At 44.7% G+C, this 19,176-nt stretch overlaps 1 protein-coding gene across 1 annotated transcript in view; it reads right to left on the minus strand.

Annotated features, from left to right (window-relative positions):
- Positions 1 to 492: 492 nt before the first annotated feature.
- The window catches only part of tp53bp1 (tumor protein p53 binding protein, 1), a gene marked incomplete at its 5' end in the record, with an annotated part of 25,041 nt that continues 6,357 nt past the window's right edge, over positions 493 to 19,176 (minus strand). Inside the window, 21 exons of the mRNA XM_079230512.1 lie at positions 493 to 701; positions 783 to 919; positions 1,895 to 2,091; positions 2,734 to 2,828; positions 2,915 to 3,112; positions 4,535 to 4,702; positions 5,735 to 5,926; positions 7,879 to 8,273; positions 9,361 to 9,531; positions 9,819 to 10,030; positions 11,344 to 11,487; positions 11,631 to 11,699; positions 12,305 to 12,527; positions 13,756 to 13,848; positions 14,887 to 14,953; positions 15,035 to 15,205; positions 15,740 to 15,856; positions 16,034 to 16,991; positions 17,725 to 17,912; positions 18,121 to 18,206; positions 18,291 to 18,417. Of these exons, the coding sequence (XP_079086638.1) occupies positions 499 to 701; positions 783 to 919; positions 1,895 to 2,091; positions 2,734 to 2,828; positions 2,915 to 3,112; positions 4,535 to 4,702; positions 5,735 to 5,926; positions 7,879 to 8,273; positions 9,361 to 9,531; positions 9,819 to 10,030; positions 11,344 to 11,487; positions 11,631 to 11,699; positions 12,305 to 12,527; positions 13,756 to 13,848; positions 14,887 to 14,953; positions 15,035 to 15,205; positions 15,740 to 15,856; positions 16,034 to 16,991; positions 17,725 to 17,912; positions 18,121 to 18,206; positions 18,291 to 18,417 (4,211 nt within the window). The 3' untranslated portion in view covers positions 493 to 498. The remainder of the gene's footprint in view (positions 702 to 782; positions 920 to 1,894; positions 2,092 to 2,733; positions 2,829 to 2,914; positions 3,113 to 4,534; positions 4,703 to 5,734; positions 5,927 to 7,878; positions 8,274 to 9,360; positions 9,532 to 9,818; positions 10,031 to 11,343; positions 11,488 to 11,630; positions 11,700 to 12,304; positions 12,528 to 13,755; positions 13,849 to 14,886; positions 14,954 to 15,034; positions 15,206 to 15,739; positions 15,857 to 16,033; positions 16,992 to 17,724; positions 17,913 to 18,120; positions 18,207 to 18,290; positions 18,418 to 19,176) is intronic.

Genomic DNA, 19,176 nt, shown 5'->3' on the forward strand with positions numbered 1-19,176 from the left:
CCGAGAGTAATGATTATTATGAGGCTGCAGAGGTCAAAGGTCAAGCAGCTTTCAGCTTAGCTAGCTGTTTACATTCCCTATGCTAAGCTAACAGGTTCATGTTGCGTCATATTTAGCCAACAACCAGGAGTGCTGTTGAACTTCTCATCTAATTCTCTCCAAAGAAAGTGAATGTTCCCAAACTGTTGAACTGTTCCTTTAAGGTGGTTTTAACCTTCTGTATAGCGATCCTTACAAACAAACCCGTTTACTTCCACTGATAACAGAAGAAACCTGAGCTCAACACCGTACACTTGTACAAACTGTAAATATTTAAATATGACACCAATGTTGTGTGGAGAAAATAAACTGAAATCGGTTAAAATGAAACGAGTCACAATTTATTATCCCATTAAAAACAGACTGGATAAAGATATATATACAGCGGAGGCATGCAACGGAACTAACGCGGAACATTTAACGTGGTCCAAGGCATCTTTTTGCACACGTGGGCTCGGATTATGAGGAAGAGGAGGAGGAGGAGGAGGAGTCGTGGCGGTACTCCGGCTTGCCGTGGAAACCCAGGCGCTCGCCGCTGATGACGCTCTGGATGAGCCACTCGGGAGACACCAGCGGGACTTCCTGTGACGTCACGGCTTTCTCCACCGACGCCGGGCAGGCGCGGTCCGTCACCACCACGTCGTACTTGCCGGCGGGAACGTCTGCAGAGGGGGAGGAGCAACAGGCCGTGAGCAACGGGCTTCCCGCACGCCGGCGTGACGTCACACGGCGGCGTTCTGTACCTGAGGCGTCTTTGTCTGCCGGGAACTGTTGGACCGAAGAGCCGCCGCCCATCGTGATCAGCTGGGCCCACAGGTCCACGGGCTTCTCGAACACCAGCAGGACCCGCAGAGCCTTGAACGGGCTGCAGCGCGCATGCCTGAGCGGGGAGAGAATGTTGAAATAACCGGCTGCTGTTGAATGAGCGGCTGCATACAACAGTGTGTTCAAAAAGTAATTGTATAGTATAACAAAAAAAATATATATATATATATATATACACACACACTTTTATTATTTTATATAATATACAAAATAATTTCTATATACAATTTATAAAAATATATATATATAAAATGAATTATAATAAAATGTTTGTATACATTATATACATCTAAAAAAAAGGATGTATACTTTTTTTTGAATATGTCCATCTTAGATGTAAATATATTTAAAAAATAAATCTATATATAAGTATAAAAAAAAAAATTCTATATACATTTAAAAAAAAAGTATACTGTTTTTATACATGTCTATCCATCTTGGATGTAGATATATAAAAATATATTTTTTCTATATATAATGTATAAAAAAAGATGTATACTTTTTTTTAAATATGTATATCTTAGACGTAAATATATATATATATTAAAAAAAATTAAAAATTAAATATTAAAAAATATTATATTAAAATATATATTAATATATAATATATTAATATTAAAATGTAAAAAAATCTATATATAACGTATTAAACAAATATATTTTTCTATATACATTTAAAAAAAAGTATACATCTTTTTTTATACATGTCTATCTATCTTAGATTATTATATTAAAAAAATATATATTTTATTTTGTATCTGTAAAAAAGATTTTAAAAAGAGATATATATATATATATATATATATATATATATATATATATATATATATATATATATATATATATATATATATACACACACACACAAAGAAAAGAAAAACATAGTATGTGATGTCATTATAATATACCACAAACAAAAGCAGTATAGTTTCTTAAGAACACGTAATAGTGTTGCATGGCATACACTTAAAAAACAGAAACTCTCCGTGAAACCCAAAGAATGAAAAGCAATAAGAATGATCTGGCTCACCATTCCACGATGGCCTCGTCCGGCCCCACGCCGGCGGGCAGCAGGTAGTTCCGGTAGTTGAGCAGCTTGTTCTCTTTGCAGCAGTCTCTCACCCAGATGTGCGACACGCTCGGCACGCCGCTGGCCAGACACAGCAGGTACTTCCTGGTGCGGCAGTGCTGGTCCGCGATGAGCAGACTCTGGTAGGCGGCCTTACACTGCAGGCGGAGGGAGACGGAGTGGAACAGCTTTAATCGGCGTTGATGACGTATAGTCGGAGGCGAGGAAGAACTACAGGCTGTTTCAGCTTGTAGTTCTACCCTCAGGGGGCGTGGCCTGTGGACAGAGCTTCCTTGTTCCCCTTCTCCATAGTTTCATGGAGGACAGTGTTTTGGCTGTATTTTATATATTTATTGGAGCCAGAGTACACAGATGAAAAAATGCTTTAGAGCAATGCATTCTGGTACATGTAGGCACGGCGGGCACAACTCCAGGTGCACTCAGCATTCTGGGTAAATAGAGTTTATTACGTCAGTCGACTACATTTACCATCAATACGGATTAAACTTCCACAGAAAAGGTGGCGTGTTTTTTTTCCTTTTAAGTGCATAAAAATGTGACGGAACATAAATCAATAAATATTCAACTTTATTCAGCGAGAACTGAATTATCGTGACAATAAAAAGTTCCAAAGGTTAACATCTGACACTAAACTGCAGGTAGGTTGATTAAAGTTTATTCCAAGTAGCACAACAATGATTCATGGCTCCTGAAGACGGGAGGAAATACTCCTAGTACTACTAATACTACTACTACTAAGACTTTGATTCTCAAGAAGTGACACTGAAGCGATCACTCACTTGTTCTTCGTTGAAGTCTTTCAGGACGAATCCTCCACCGGCCTGCAGCTGGGACTCTGTGTACACTTTGTTATACGGACCGGTCTGCACGTAATCTGGGAAATAAAATGTAAAAAAAAAAAAAAAAATAGAATTATTGATCCTCCGGTCAAAGCGACGCTCCGGCTGACTCCGCCCTCACCGTCCTCGCCGTCCTCGTCGTCGCTGCCGTTCCGGTTGGTCAGCCGGTCGATCTCGGACGAGGCCGTCAGCATGAAGGCGAAGCCCATGAAGAGCGTGGTGTTCTGGGGCAGCGGCCCGTGAGTCTGCGCCACGGCGCCGGACCCGCCGGGGAGATCCGTGCCGCTGCCGGAGGTGTTGCACTGGCCGACCCGCTGGGCTGCTGGACACAGACGGACAGCGGTGAAGAGGAGGAGGAACAAGAAGAAGAACAAGAAGCAAAAACGAGGTAGGCGACTTTAAAAAAAAAAGAGTCAGTTCATCCAAATTACAACAAAATATATTTTATCATCATCTGCTGATGTTTTAGAGATCTGACATAGTTCATGTTTACGTTATTTGGATGGAAAAAATGTACTTTCTTTAGAAGTAAAAATAAATAAAAAGCTTTTAAGGCTAAAGACAGAGTTCCTAAACGTTGAGTGAGGACTTGGTTGATGTATTAATTAATATATATTATATATCATATACACGATGGAGAAGATGACTTTTCCTTCCACATTAGGGCTGAACATATTTAATTAACTCTGGGGAAGACTGGAGAAACCACTCGGTTCTTTCTTTGAAAATATTATTTTACTTGCAGACTGGAAAGTAAACGTGTACTCTATAGTAGTAGAGATACAGGTACAATTTACTTAAATTTTATCAATTTAAATTTCTGAGGTAAATCAATACATATAGAGAAATATTTATAAATAAATAAATTTAAAAAAAAGAATATATATAAATAAATACATTTAAAAAAAGTATATATAGTAAATGTGTAGAGAAGAATCAAGACTATTCGGTGTAAAAAAAATAAAATGCATGAGAATAAAATGTTATTTGAACGTCTGTCATTAAGACCAAAAAAAAAAACTAATATAAGAAATACTGTCTGCATTGCGACATAAAGTCAGATTTATTTTCTGTAAATTTGGCTGAACCAACTGACATTATAAAAAAAAAATTCTCAAAGCAAAAACACCCGTGACTTTGCACAAACAGACACCTGTAATCCTCCCACCACCGTGGACCGACACCATGGGAACAGTGGTGCACGTCGTTAATTACCCAGTCGGCCTCGGCGGCGGCGGCGGCGGCCGGCGGCAGGAGACGCACACGACTTAGCTACTTAGCTAACTGAGCTCAGTGCACAGACCACAGACCACGCTACTGACCAGGAGGACTCGCGTGGACGAAGACAGAAGACAAGATTTAACAACGTCACATTGCTCAGAGCACAATGTCAGCAACAAGTTCAAACAAATTCATTTATTCTAGAATAACTCTTCTAAAAAACATTGAAAAAAGTGCCACTAAGCCTTGCAAAGCACAGAGCGACACAGACTTAATACCACTGATAAAAACCGTAGACGAGAATAATACATTAGGTTTGAAATCCATGAGTAATGTAAAGCTTAAAAACACCAATTAAAATAGAAAATAAAAAAGATAAAACTCTGAATTCCTTAAGTTAAAAAACAGGGGACAGAACAGTTTACAACCCTGAAATAATAAAAACAATAAAAATGCCCCCCCCCCCTCTCCCCCCTTTTGTTCGGAGGCGGTCACGGTTTCGGCGAGCGCGTCTCCGTACCGGCTCGGGCGCCCGAGCCCCGGCGTCCCCTCTTGGCCGGCGTCCTGGTGTCCTCGGAGGCCATCAGCTTCCTCTTGCCGGAGGGGCCGGGGGTTCGAGGGCTGCGGTCCGGCGTGGTCGGACCCTCCAGGGCTCCTCTGCGCCTCCTCTTCCCCTCCACCAGGTTATCTACGGAGAGAACACCGCTGATTAAAGAAAGGTCCGGAAGTTTAACGCACACCAGCAGCTTGAGCTTCTCCAAGTTACTGAAATATCCTTTATAGTACTAGTAGTACTGCTGCTACTACGAGTACTGCTAATACTACTAGTAGTATTACTGCTACTACAAAAAAGCATCTCACACCCCTAAACTCCGCCTACTTAGATTCTCCGCCATTTTGAATTTTGTGAAAAACACATTATTGTTAGTTTCTCCTACACGTTTGCTCTGATTCATACCAAACTTGCTGTGCGTCATGATTGGAGCTGTATCATCAAAACTGGATTAAAAGCTTTTTGATATTTTATTGTGTTGAAGAGATAACGACCAATTAACTTCTTAGGGGCGTGTCTTGTTTTTCAATACTCATAACATTAAAACTATTTGGACTAATGACTCCAAATTTTTAGAATATGTGCACATTGCATGCCCTAACATGCACAACACATTTCATGCGATTTAAACACTAGGGGGCGTCATAGTAATTCGGCCAATTTGGGCTTTTTTGGCCATTTTTGACATTTTTCACCGTTTTCAGCGTTTGTACTTTTACGAACTCATCCTAGAATATTTATGCGATCGACTTCAATTCAAGGATGATTTCAAGACCCTTATGATCTTAAGTTGTGCTATTTGTGAGTTTTCGTCCAACGGCCTTGACGTGGCGTGGACCCGAAGACACACCCATTGTGCCGTTCGCTCTGTTAGAGAAAGTTGTTGTAACTCCAAGGTGCATCACGCAATCCGCCCAAAACTTCTCATGGCATGAGCACATTTACATGGAGAAATTGTCACATTGTCAAGCGCCACCTACTGGCAAAATAAAATGACATGCTTTATACGATGATGTATTACTCCTTGTTTAGTGGCTTGGGATGCTCAAACACTCATGCAACCCCCTACACATGTTACATGTTTCCTCATTAAAAAGCTCTTTTAACTCCACTGGACTTCCTCCAATCTGCTTCAAACTTGTCGTGCTTGCTAAAAGTAAGTCTTACCGAGGCTGATGTCGGAGGCCTTGGGCAGCGGGGTGGAGGGCTCGTAGGGCCCGAGGCTGTGCTGCTCCCTCAGCTTGTTGCCCTGCTCCACAGACAAGATGATGGCCGTCCTGTTGTACCACTGCTTCTGGCCCTCCTTCTCCACGCTGTAGAACAGGTCCTGGTCCTCGGTTTTATGGCCCCTCACCACACCTGCAGACAGACAGATCCAATGAATTAAAAAAGGTCTTTAGAGTCCCTCCCTCACCAATAAAGGTCTTTAGAGCCCCTCTCACCTATAAAGGTCTTTAGAGCCCCTCTCACCTATAAAGGTCTTTAGAGTCCCTCTCTTACCTATAAAGGTCTTTAGAGTCCCTCCTTCACCTATAAAGGTCTTTAGAGTCCCTCCTTCACCAATAAAGGTCTTTAGAGTCCCTCCTTCACCTATAAAGGTCTTTAGAGTCCCTCCTTCACCTATAAAGGTCTTTAGAGTCCCTCTCTTACCTATAAAGGTCTTTAGAGTCCCTCCTTCACCTATAAAGGTCTTTAGAGTCCCTCCTTCACCTATAAAGGTCTTTAGAGTCCCTCCTTCACCAATAAAGGTCTTTAGAGTCTCTCCTTCACCTATAAAGGTCTTTAGAGTCCCTCCTTCACCTATAAAGGTCTTTAGACTTCCTCCCTCACCAATAAAGGTCTTTGAGTCCCTCTCTTACCTATAAAGGTCTTTAGAGTCCCTCCTTCACCTATAAAGGTCTTTAGAGTCCCTCCTTCACCTATAAAGGTCTTTAGAGTCCCTCTCTTACCTATAAAGGTCTTTAGAGTCCCTCCTTCACCTATAAAGGTCTTTAGAGTCCCTCTCTTACCTATAAAGGTCTTTAGAGTCCCTCCTTCACCTATAAAGGTCTTTAGAGTCCCTCCTTCACCAATAAAGGTCTTTAGAGTCCCTCCTTCACCTATAAAGGTCTTTAGAGTCCCTCTCTTACCTATAAAGGTCTTTAGAGTCCCTCCTTCACCTATAAAGGTCTTTAGAGTCCCTCTCTTACCTATAAAGGTCTTTAGAGTCCCTCCTTCACCTATAAAGGTCTTTAGAGTCCCTCTCTTACCTATAAAGGTCTTTAGAGTCCCTCCTTCACCAATAAAGGTCTTTAGAGTCCCTCTCTTACCTATAAAGGTCTTTAGAGTCCCTCCCTCACCTATAAAGGTCTTTAGAGTCCCTCTCTTACCTATAAAGGTCTTTAGAGTCCCTCCCTCACCTAAAAAGGTCTTTAGAGTCCCTCTCTTACCTATAAAGGTCTTTAGAGTCCCTCCCTCACCTAAAAAGGTCTTTAGAGTCCCTCTCTTACCTATAAAGGTCTTTAGAGTCCCTATCTTACCTATAAAGGTCTTTAGAGTCCCTCTCTTACCTATAAAGGTCTTTAGAGTCCCTCTCTTACCTATAAAGGTCTTTAGAGTCCCTCTCTTACCTATAAAGGTCTTTAGAGTCCCTCTCTTACCTATAAAGGTCTTTAGAGTCCCTCCCTCACCTATAAAGGTCTTTAGAGTCCCTCCTTCACCAATAAAGGTCTTTAGAGTCCCTCTCTTACCTATAAATGTCTTTAGAGTCCCTCCTTCACCTATAAAGGTCTTTAGAGTCCCTCTCTTACCTATAAAGGTCTTTAGAGTCCCTCCTTCACCTATAAAGGTCTTTAGAGTCCCTCCTTCACCTATAAAGGTCTTTAGACTTCCTCTCTTACCTATAAAGGTCTTTAGAGTCCCTCCCTCACCTATAAAGGTCTTTAGAGTCCCTCTCTTACCTTTAAAGGTCTTTAGAGTCCCTCCCTCACCTCTAAAGGTCTTTAGAGTCCCTCTCTTACCTATAAAGGTCTTTAGAGTCCCTCCCTCACCTATAAAGGTCTTTAGAGTCCCTCTCTTACCTATAAAGGTCTTTAGAGTCCCTCTCTTACCTATAAAGGTCTTTAGAGTCCCTCCCTCACCTATAAAGGTCTTTAGAGTCCCTCTCTTACCTATAAAGGTCTTTAGAGTCCCTCCCTCACCTATAAAGGTCTTTAGAGTCCCTCTCTTACCTATAAAGGTCTTTAGAGTCCCTCCCTCACCTATACATGTCTTTAGACTCCCTCCCTCACCTATACAGGTCAGAGGTCATCACATCAGAGCCCCTCCCTCACCTATGCTGAAGTACTCGTCCTCCAGCAGGGCGGTGACCTCCGTCTCCATGGGGATGGGGTCACACAGCAGGATGTCCCTCGCCGCCACCTCGCACTCGTAGCCGTCGTCGAACCGCAGGCGGAACCGGCCCTCGCCGGCGTCCTTGATGATGCGGCCCGAGTAGAAGTACCCGTTGGACGTCCACTTGGCGACCACCCGCAGGCCCACGAAGCTGCTCCCGGCCGAGTTGGCATCCTCCGGCGACGACCGCAGGGAGTCGGAGTGGCCGGGCGGCTCTCCGTCCGCGGGGCTGGCGGGGAGCCGCGGGGGGAGCATGCGGGTGAAGTGCTCGTCCTCGGAGGAGGAGAGCGGCGGGCCCTGTGCACCGAGCCGCCGCAGGGATCCGCCGCCGCCTCTTTAGAGGCGAAGCAGAGAGACGGGTCAGAAACACGGAGACTTCAAGGGCTCCTGATGCAGGACGTCTATTTATAGCTTATTTTAAGATAAAGTTATATATTTATCTTCACTGGAATGGGGCTGGCATGCCGACCTTTGCTCCATAATTGATTGACATTCATCAATCTCTTGGCTTTTGAATCTTTAGATCATTTTAGCGGTTTTAACCTCGTTTGAGGTGTTTTTTGGCTCCCATCACATGCAATATAACGTTTGTTATAGAATCTGGTTAAAACAAACGTTTTAGTCGGGCTAGAAAAGATAACCACAATTTTAAGCTTAGTTTTGGTCACTTCTGAAGCGTTCCTCACACATGATGTGTTCAAGGACCGTCGGAAAGATTGAAAATCGGACAAAAATTATTGTTTTTAAACTTTCTGGAGTTTCCATCCCATCTGCGGGGTTTAGGGTTCAGACATGGCAGAACTTTTGGCATGGGTGTGAACTATAATAAGTCTATAATAAACTGTACAGACACTTAAAGGTTATTTCAGGCCATTCAGAGCGTTACAATAGCAGCAGACATGATGCATTCTACTATAATCAGGCTTTAATTTAGAGAAACCTTTTAAAAAGGGATGCACAATGGTTAAGTGATCCACTCAGTCTACCCGTCTGTCACTCTTCTAATTCATTCAATAAACATTCTTTAACTAAACAACGTAAATTAAATAACTCTTTTCTTTCTTATAACAAAAAAATATTTGACTTAAATTGGTGGATTGACAAAAATAAATGATCCACAATCTGAATAAGTGACGAGGATTCAGGCACATGTCATTTTAAATGTAATATCTTTGGGTTTTAGAACTTTTGGTCAGACAAAACTAATCTGACGTTGTGTTTGTGATGGTTTTCACGAGTTTACGACATTTTCCAAGAAATAAACAAGTAATCAACAAATGATTCATGACAGAAATCAATCGATAGCTGCAGCTCAGCGTGAGAAGATTAGTGAAAAGAGGAAAAGTAAAGTGTTATTGGAGAGGCTTCCTGCCTCATCAGCGGTGGCTTAAAGTGCAGGGCGAGCCTCAGCGAGGACTCACCTGGACATCGAGGAGCGGGACCGGGGTCGCCCCCTTCTCGCCCTTCCTCTGGGGGTCAGCGGGGCGAAGGCCCGGGACCCCAGGGTGCCGAAGCCTCTGTCCACCGTGACCACTGACCCTGCCCTGTGACCCCTGTGACCCCTCTGTTGCTGCCCGCCTCCCCTCCTGGGACTGCAGACACACAGAGGGGACGAATGGAATCCGGTCAGGTTGCACGGGGCACCGATCTGGGGGCCGCGCTACAAAAACCAGAAACACCCCCGCCGGCATTGAGCGTCTTTTCTTTGCGCCCCCCAGATTTGTGCCCGCGAGCAACTTGTACCCCGAAGCAGGCCGGGATCAGTGAATCACTGAGAAATTAGGGTGTTAGAAAGGCAAAGAAGATGAAGGAGTGACACAGGAAATCGGCATGCAGCTGGTATAGACGGGAGGAAGGGTGTGGGAGGTGGGGGTGGTACCTGAAGGCCCCTCGGATGGGCGGCATGATGAACTCCGGCCGCGTGAAGCCGCTGCTGCTGGTTCCCCCGGAGCTGTGCTGCATGCTGGAGGCCTTGGACGACAGAGAGCTGATGTCCGCCAGGTCACCGGAGGTCACGGAGCTGTTGCCCGTGCGGCACGGAGAGATGTCGCCGTCCAACACCTGGCAGTCCACCACGGGCTCCTCGCTCTCCTGGTAACACAAAAAAACAGCTCAAGTCAAGAAGTGATGAGTGTTCAATATATTTCCAAATTGCTAGTAAAGGTGCATATTACACCGCCCATTAATTTAACAATAAAGGACTGAAATGTTGATTTTACTTTCTGGCTTTTGAGGTTTGTGAGCCGTAAAATTATACTGGGTTATGGTGAGAAGGTGGTTCTAATATGAAAAGAAATGGGGTGGAACAAGGAGGAAACCTCCGCTTCTGAAAAGTGAAGCCAATGCTTCATGTCTTAAACCTGCACTCTCTCTACTGACCACCAGGGGGCGACTCCTTTGGTTGTATAGAAGTCTATGCTTCATGTGTTAAAGCTGCATTCTCTCTCCTGACCACCAGGGGGCGACTCCTCTGGTTGTATAGAAGTATAGGCTTCATGTGTTAAAGCTGCATTCTCTCTACTGACCACCAGGGGGCGACTACTCTGGTTGTATAGAAGTATAGGCTTCATGTGTTAAAGCTGCATTCACTCTACTGACCACCAGGGGGCGACTCCTCTGGTTGTATAGAAGTATAGGCTTCATGTGTTAAAGCTGCATTCTCTCTACTGACCACCAGGGGGCGACTCCTCTGGTTGTATAGAAGTCTATGCTTCATGTGTTAAAGCTGTATTCTCTCTTCTGACCACCAGGGGGCGACTCCTCTGGTTGTATAGAAGTCTATGCTTCATGTGTTAAAGCTGTATTCTCTCTCCTGACCACCAGGGGGCGACTCCTCTGGTTGTGTAGAAGTAAAGGCTTCATGTGCTAAAGCTGCATTCGCTCTACTGACCACCAGGGGGTGACTCCTATGGTTGTATAGAAGTATAGGCTTCATGTGTTAAAGCTGCATTCTCTCTACTGACCACCAGGGGGCGACTCCTCTGGTTGTATAGAAGTCTATGCTTCACGTGTTAAAGCTGCATTCTCTCTCCTGACCACCAGGGAGTGACTCCTCTGGTTGTATAGAAGTCTATGCTTCATGTGTTAAAGCTGCATTCTCTCTCCTGACCACCAGGGGGAGACTCCTCTGGTTGTATAGAAGTCTATATAAATGACTCTACTTCTCTTGATGTATTTCCTCAGTAAACATTGTAAACATGAGTTTAAGTCTCAATTTCCTGTAAACTTTCTTACATTCTGTAATCCCTCATACTCATTTTTAACTTGGGTATTTTTCAACCTGGATCCTACGTTTTCTGGGCCGGACGTCTAAACAATGAGCTGAAACTCACTATGAAGCTGAACGACCCCTTTAGGAACCAAAAGGTCTCTGAAGGTTTCCTCCACAGCGGTGTGTCGTTTACCTCCGTGACTTTGCGCTCCACCTCTTTGCCGTCCTCATAATAGACGTCCGTGATGATCCGCGTGACGGTGGTGCGCACTTCCTGGATGGTGCGCACGTGTCTGCGGTGGGCGGGGGTTCTTCTATACGGAGACTCTGGCTCTCCCTTTAGGACAACAAAAAATACAATTCAATGGGGGACACACACGTACACACACACGTACACGTACACACACACACACACACACACACACACACACACACACACACACACACACACACACACACACACGAGCAGAATGTCCCTACCCTGCCAGCTGGGGAGCGCAGACCCGGAGCATCGAAGCTGGTCTGCTGGGAGACGGTTCGCTGCCGGATCTGAGACACACAGGACAGAGGGTTAGGTCTGGTGCATTGAAGTAGGGTTGTGAGTGCGGTGCATTGAAGTGGGGTTGTGCGTGCGGTGCATTGAAGTGGGGTTGTGCGTGCGGTGCATTGAAGTGGGGTTGTGCGTGCGGTGCATTGAAGTGGGGTTGTGCGTGGGGTGCATTGAAGTGGAGTCTTGCGTGCGGTGCATTGAAGTGGGGTCGTGCGTGCGGTGCATTGAAGTGGGGTTGTGCGTGCGGTTCTTCTCCAAAGTCAGAGTTTTACTACAGTAGATGGAGACTTTGGTGAATTCAAACTAACCCTTTTAGGCGGCGGTTTGACCGTCAACGTTTTGTTGGGTGAAATTGCTTTTTTTTTCTTTTTTTGTCAACGGAGTCTAGTGGCTCATAAAACAACTAAAATCATTGGTTTGAGAATCTTTATCAGGCTCAATATACAATTCATTCAAATTAGAACTTAACCTTTATAGAATGTAAGCGTTAGCTGTAAAAGGCGTAGAGCATTATATAATAAACATGTTCAGTAACCAGAAACATGGATTATCGTTATTAACCCTTTGTACTGTGAATAGAAGCCGTGGACAGGAAGTGACTCACCTTGTTGGACGGACTGGAGGTGACGGCGCCGTCTCTGTGTCGGGCCTCCGTCCGGTTCGGGGCGGGCGGTTCTGGAGCTGGAGGCGGGGCTCGCCTGTCCTCGGGGGCCTCGGCGGGGCCCGCAGGAGCCTGACGGGTGGCTTCCTGTTGCGAGGGCTGCGATTGGCTGTTCGGGAGGCTGTTGCATCCCAGAGAGGACGCCGGGGAGGCGGGCAGCTGCCCTCTGTCGAAGAAAAGATTAAAAAAACACAACAAATGTTACAATGTGACGCAACATCAGGAACATCGTAGGCAAACATTAACATGTAATACATAGTTAGGGTGGGGTTGTATTCTGGGGGGAAATCTAAAAATGTCAACATTTTAAAGCCAGGTCACATAAGAAGAACATTATAATATAAACATAATTAAATATATTCCTCCACTTCTGTACCGTGGTTCAGGAAGTAAGCAGCGGCTTGTGAGGGTTTTTTAATTTATTTTTTACAAGCGGATATTAAAGAAAAATCAACCCTCCCAAAAAAAAAAAGTATGCTTTTTTTATCCTGTTTAATAAAACTCTGCCCTCATCGCTGGCTGTTACCAAAATATATGCAAATGATTTGCTTCCCAAAACCCACACATGCAGCATCACCAGCTGCAAAATGAGCTTTTCTGTGTAATAGAAAAACCAATAAAGACACTTTCACTCGAAAGACCACCTTCTTCTTTTGATATCTGCCAAACTACGAAAAACACAATAACAGAATAATAAGCTCTTCCCTCCGGCACCATCGTCCGGTCAGAGCTTATTATTAAACAACTATATACATCCTAAATAAATCTTGTTATTCTCTCATCCAAACAGCCCACAGCTCTGTAAACGGAATTCATTTAGTAAAAGCAGCGTCTCTCTGTCCACAGACTACAGCTTCCTGCCGGAGAGAATACGTAGAAGATACCATCCATCTCACCTCCAGACTCCCAAAGTAGGTCTCACACACACACACACACACACACACACACACACACACACACACACACACACACACACACACACACACACACACACACACGACCTATTTCTGTCTACTAAAATACATTTCAACAGGGGAAAACTATTCACACCGACACGTGAAGCTCCCGCAGCAGAGAAATGTTTTAATTCCACACAAATTAAATCAGCTCTTCTTGGAGAAATCTTTCAGCTCCAAAGTCAGAACTCCTTCCAAAGGAGACACAAGTGGGACAACACTGTTCTGGGCCTTCCTGTCTATTATACCCCGAGTCCGGTCTCGCAGGACTGAACTTCAAAGGAGCTGAATGAGAGCTCTGTGCTTCTCCAGAAGCACATTTCAAACCCGTCTTTCTGCAGGTGCATTGTGGTCCCTGCAGTTGAAGAGTGAGATTGCGTTGCTTCAGTGTTCACACGAGGAGCTGCACTCCCGTGCCGTAAAGGTGAGAGTACTTACCTGACAGGTGTGGCTTTGCCTCCAGCCTGGAGGTCCTCCCTGGCTTCCTGCTGTCTGTGCGCCTGCCTGACGCGACTGAACACAGACGGGCTGCTGGGAAATCAAACGTGTTAGTCTGCAACGACTAATCCATTCACTATTTGTAGAATTAATGAAAGACTGATTCCAACTCCAATACAACTGTGTCCAAAAGTCAAAATGCATTGAAAAAAAATGGAGGAACGCAACAATCTAACAGCACTATGAACTACATTTAAATAACCACAACAAAATGTTTGTTTTTATGGCGATCGCATCATAAAATATATGACGATGTGATATAGCCCTAAAAAAAATTGGAACTGAAACAGATCCGTTAAAATACACCCAAATATATATAACGTGAGCGCGAACGGATGAAAGACAGTCTCACCACTAGAACAGGTGCTCTTTTCATCAGTTAGACCGTACATTATTATCCATAATATATATTATTTATTAAATAAATTAAATAAAAAGATTTTTTTATAAATACATATATAAGAACATATCTATATTAAATAAATAAAAAAAAAATACATATATTAAATATATATATATATATATTAAATAAATTAAAAATATATATGAATATAAAAAATATATTTTATATATAATATTTCTTTCATCCCTGTTGCTTCTTTCTTTATATATTTGATCTTTTATCTTGTGTGTTTGTATCTTCAATGGTAAGGCGCTACTGATAACGACAAAAAAAATTCCCCTTGGGGATTAATAAAGTATATATTCATTCATTCATTAAATATGTATATATTAAATACATTTAAAAATATACATATTAAATATATATATGTATATATTGAATCTACATATAAAATATATTAAATAAATTAGAAATATCTATAAATATAAAAAAAAATCTATATATATATATTAAATAAATAAAAAATACAAAATATATATATATATATATATATATATATATATATATATATATATACATAAATATAAATAAATGTATATAAATCAATATCATAATCCATCCTACAAGACTTTTGCATATTCTCAATACAAAGCGTGTCCTTCAGCTGCTTCTCTGAATGAAAGGCGTCTGCACACTCGTGAAAGAATGTAGGTAATGTGCCCGGTTACCTGGTTACGGCCTTGGCAACAGTGGTAACCTTGGCGACAGATCCTTCCTCCCCCGATAGCGCCGGCTCTGTGGGGGTAGAAAATGTGAAAATGTATTAATGAGCGTTTTCACCGCCGAGAGCAGCCGGGTGGAGGGCGCGGCGCTCACTCTGCAGGCTGAAGCGCTCCGAGCTGCCCTCCTCCACCGGCGTCACCAGCTTCATCCTCAGGCTCAGCTTCCCGTCCGCCGCGTCGTCCCCGCTCTCCCCCGACACGACGTCGCTGGCCGCCATGGACCCGTCGCCCGCCACGCCCGACTTCTCAGAGAGGGAGGACATCTCTGCAGAAAGGAGGAAAACAACAACATTGACCAGGGTTCACACACATTCTGACCAATGTTCCAGGACTTTTCCATGACTTTAAACCAGATTTCCATGACAAACGTTTAGTGAAATCTGGGTGTAAACAGTAAAAAGTGAGAAAATGTAGTATTTAAACTAACAATGAGAATACAAAGCATACAGTAAACCTTAAATGACACAAATGAATGAGACAATAGTTTGATTAAAAGAATAAACATTTATATAGATGCCTGTATGTATGCCTGCTTATATTTTGAGTCTTTCTATTAAAAGCATATTCATTATTTCAAACCCAGCGTAAATGAACGTCATGAACACATGAATATCACACATTTACATGACTTTTTTTACATGGGATTTTTTTTTTTTTTTCAAGGACTTTTCCAGGCCAACCATTTTTAAATGTCATGATTTTTCCAGGTTTTCCATGAGCGTAAGAACCCTGCATGAAGAAGCAGCTCGGCACCAGCTATAATGCAAGTTGTTGTTGTTGTTGTTGTTGTTGAACCCACCAATGGGGGTGCTGTGTCTCAGCGTCTGCTTCAGCTGGCTGATTAAAGGGGGCGTGGCTCCGACAGCAGGACCAATCAGCTCCCCCTCTTTAGGAAGCGTGAAGTGGAAAGAAATCTCTGTCGTAAAAAAATAAATAATAGTTCAATACAGGAATCAGTAATGCCAAAACCAAAGTGGATCGAGACCAGAACCTCAAACTGATCTGAGAGATCCACATTCCCGTAAAAACACATTTAGAGTTTCACTAAACTTGTGGATTTCCCTCTTTGCTGACATGCAGTGTACCCGCTTACCTCCCGAGCTGTCACTCAGGCTCTTGTCTTTCGGCCCCTCCGGCTCAGGCCCCGCCCTCTCAGGCTGGGAGAGCCTATCAGGGGCCGCGTGGAGCTTCTTGGCCTGAGCCCGCGGCTCGTGGCCGTTCGTGGAGACGGGCGCGTCGCCTCCGATCGCCCGGGAGCTGCCGCTCACGTCTCCCTGAGCCGGGGAGTCTCTCTCGCTGTCTGGGATCACGATGACGCTGTCGTCTCCTCGGCCTTCACTCTCCTCCTCCTCATCCTCCTCTTCCTCCATGGGCTCGGGGGACAACAGCTCGCTGTGGGAGAGAACCAGAGCCATTCCCGAACCCTCCTCCTCCTCCTCCTCCTCCTCCTTCGCCGCCTGACTGTCACCAGCCGCTCCGCGCTTCTGCGGCGGCGTTTTTACAGACGGACTCTCTGCACTTCCTGCTTCCTTCCCCGAGTCTCCGGAACCCTCCGCCGCAGACGACTGCGAGCTCTCGGGCGCGGCGTCCGCGGGGGGAGTCTCCTGCACGCAGCTGTTCACGCTCAGACCGGAGGAATCCAGCTTTGCCTGCGAGCAGGACACTGCGTCTTCGCCGGCCACCAGTTCTACATTCACAGAAGTCTTTTTGGGCGCTTCGGGTTTTCCCGCCGCTTCCGACGAGTCGTTCTTCGGCGATTCGGAAGCGGAAGCTTTGGAGCTGGTGGCCGCTTGAGGCGCCGGAGGGACGCCGTTGCTCTCGCTCCTCTGGCGTGACGCCGCGGAGTCGCCGCCGGGCGGCTCGCCCAGCTCCTCGATCTGCGTGGCCTGGCTGTCCTCCTCCTCCTCCTCGTGCTCCGAGGCCGGACTGCTGCACGTGAGCTGCAGCGGCAGCGGGAAGGAAGCCGACTCCGGCCGCTGAGACTGCGTCTCGCCCGACTTCCTGTCGGAGCGCTGCGGCGCCTCCAGGCTCGGCGTCGGGACAAACACGTCCTGAGAAGAAGAAAAACAAAAACACACACAAACACAATATCAAGAATGTGTGCTGCAGCAAAGGATTATTGCCCTCATCGATTAACTTGCTGAGTTTTCTTTACAATACTAATTGGGAAATTGTCTTTAAATAGTTTGTTTTGTTCGACCAACAGTGTAAATTCCAAGTAAATTTAAATTTAAACTGTTGTAAAAGCAGAAATGTCGCACATTTTGAGTGAAAAATCATCACTTTTCCTTCAGGAATGACTTAAAAAGAGAAAACCTTCGTATCAAAAGAATACCACAGTGGATGAAGGTCTATGTACCGAAACAGTAAATAAGTAAATATCTTCAAGTGAAGCAAACAGTGTGCAGGAGTTAGTTTTTTCTTTCATGAATGACAAAAAATATCAATTTATTATCAAAACCGGCGACAATTATGTACGGTATATGTTGAATGATTGATTAATGAGATAAGTAAAGATAAAAAAATAATTCCTCATTTATCAAATAAAACTGACAACTGTGAAAATGTTTTATATCAAATTTAACAGAATATCTTCATTTTTTTACCCCGTTGGTCGAACATCACATCTCATCTGAAGACGTCTACTACATATATTATATAATATATAATATGCTGTAATACTCCTCAACATTATCAGCATCATTTAAATGTCCGTCGTTTGCATAAATAAATAAATAAACAAGTGAAAGAAAAGACTGAGTGGTTAAGAAGAGAAGTACATACATGAGAGAACTCTGGCTGGGAGGGCAAAGAGAGAGTTCGCTCCAACTCAAAACCAGGTGAATTCTGGGAGACGGGCGTGGAGGCGGATGGGCGGGGCTTAGCGCCGGCCTCCGTGTCCATCGGCTCCTCCTCCTTCCCTCCCGCTCCGTCGTCCGGGGGCAGCGAAGTGTCCATCGGCTCGTCGGCCCCTGGAGGAGAAACTTCTATTTTTTTATTAGCCTTTATTTTACCAGGTCGGTCCCGTTGAGATACAATGATCTCTTTTCCAAGGGAAGCCTGGCCAAGATAGCAGCATAGACAAAGTTTCAACATACACAAGACACTTTTTTTAAAGTTCTTTTCACCGTCGACCCGCTCCGTCGATTTGAACAACTCAAAGGAGGTGAAATCATTTACCGTGTTCGTCCTCTGGGTCGGTGGGAGAGCTGGGGATGATTAGAGGGGTGTGGGGGAAGGGGTCTGGGGTCGGGCCGACGTAGTCCCTGGAGGAAATAAACAAAGAAAAGAGATCAGAGCGCTCAGGTGATCTGGTGGTGATCTGGTGGTGATCTGGTGTGGTGACTCACTGGGAGAGACTCTCCTGCACCAGTGTTCCCTGTCCCGACAGGTGCAGCAGCCGCAGCGTCTGCGCCGGCGTCGGGGTCGGCCGGCCCGGCTGCTCCGGCTCGGACACCGTGCTGTCCACCGCAGCGCCTGAGGAGCAGTGGGTTGGTGTTGGTGTTGTTGGTGTTGGTGGTGTTGGTGGTGTTGTTGGTGTTGTTGTTGGTGGTGTTGGTGTTGGTGGTATTGGTGTTGTTGGTGTTGGTGTTGTTGTTGTTGGTGGTGTTGTTGGTGTTGGTGGTGTTGGTGGTGTTGTTGGTGGTGTTGTTGTTGGTGTTGTTGTTGGTGTTGTTGGTGTTGTTGGTGTTGGTGTTGTTGTTGTTGGTGGTGTTGTTGGTGTTGGTGGTGTTGGTGGTGTTGGTGGTGTTGTTGGTGGTGTTGGTGGTGTTGTTGTTGGTGTTGGTGGTGGTGTTGGTGGTGGTGTTGTTGGTGTTGTTGTTGTTGTTGGTGGTGGTGTTGGTGGTGGTGTTGTTGGTGTTGTTGTTGGTGTTGGTGGTGGTGTTGGTGGTGGTGTTGTTGTTGTTGGTGTTGTTGGTGGTGGTGTTGGTGGTGGTGTTGTTGGTGTTGTTGGTGGTGTTGGTGGTGTTGGTGTTGTTGTTGGTGTTGTTGTTGTTGTTGGTGGTGTTGTTGGTGGTGTTGTTGGTGGTGTTGGTGGTGTTGGTGTTGTTGTTGGTGTTGTTGTTGGTGTTGGTGTTGTTGTTGTGTTGGTGGTGGTGTTGTTGTTGGTGTTGTTGGTGTTGTTGTTGGTGTTGTTGTTGGTGTTGGTGTTGGTGGTGTTGTTGTTGGTGGTGTTGTTGGTGGTGTTGTTGGTGGTGTTGTTGTTGTTGGTGTTGTTGTTGGTGTTGTTGGTGT

The sequence above is a fragment of the Taurulus bubalis genome, assembly GCF_910589615.1.
Source record: "Taurulus bubalis genome assembly, chromosome: 15".
Taxonomy (NCBI): domain Eukaryota; kingdom Metazoa; phylum Chordata; class Actinopteri; order Perciformes; family Cottidae; genus Taurulus; species Taurulus bubalis.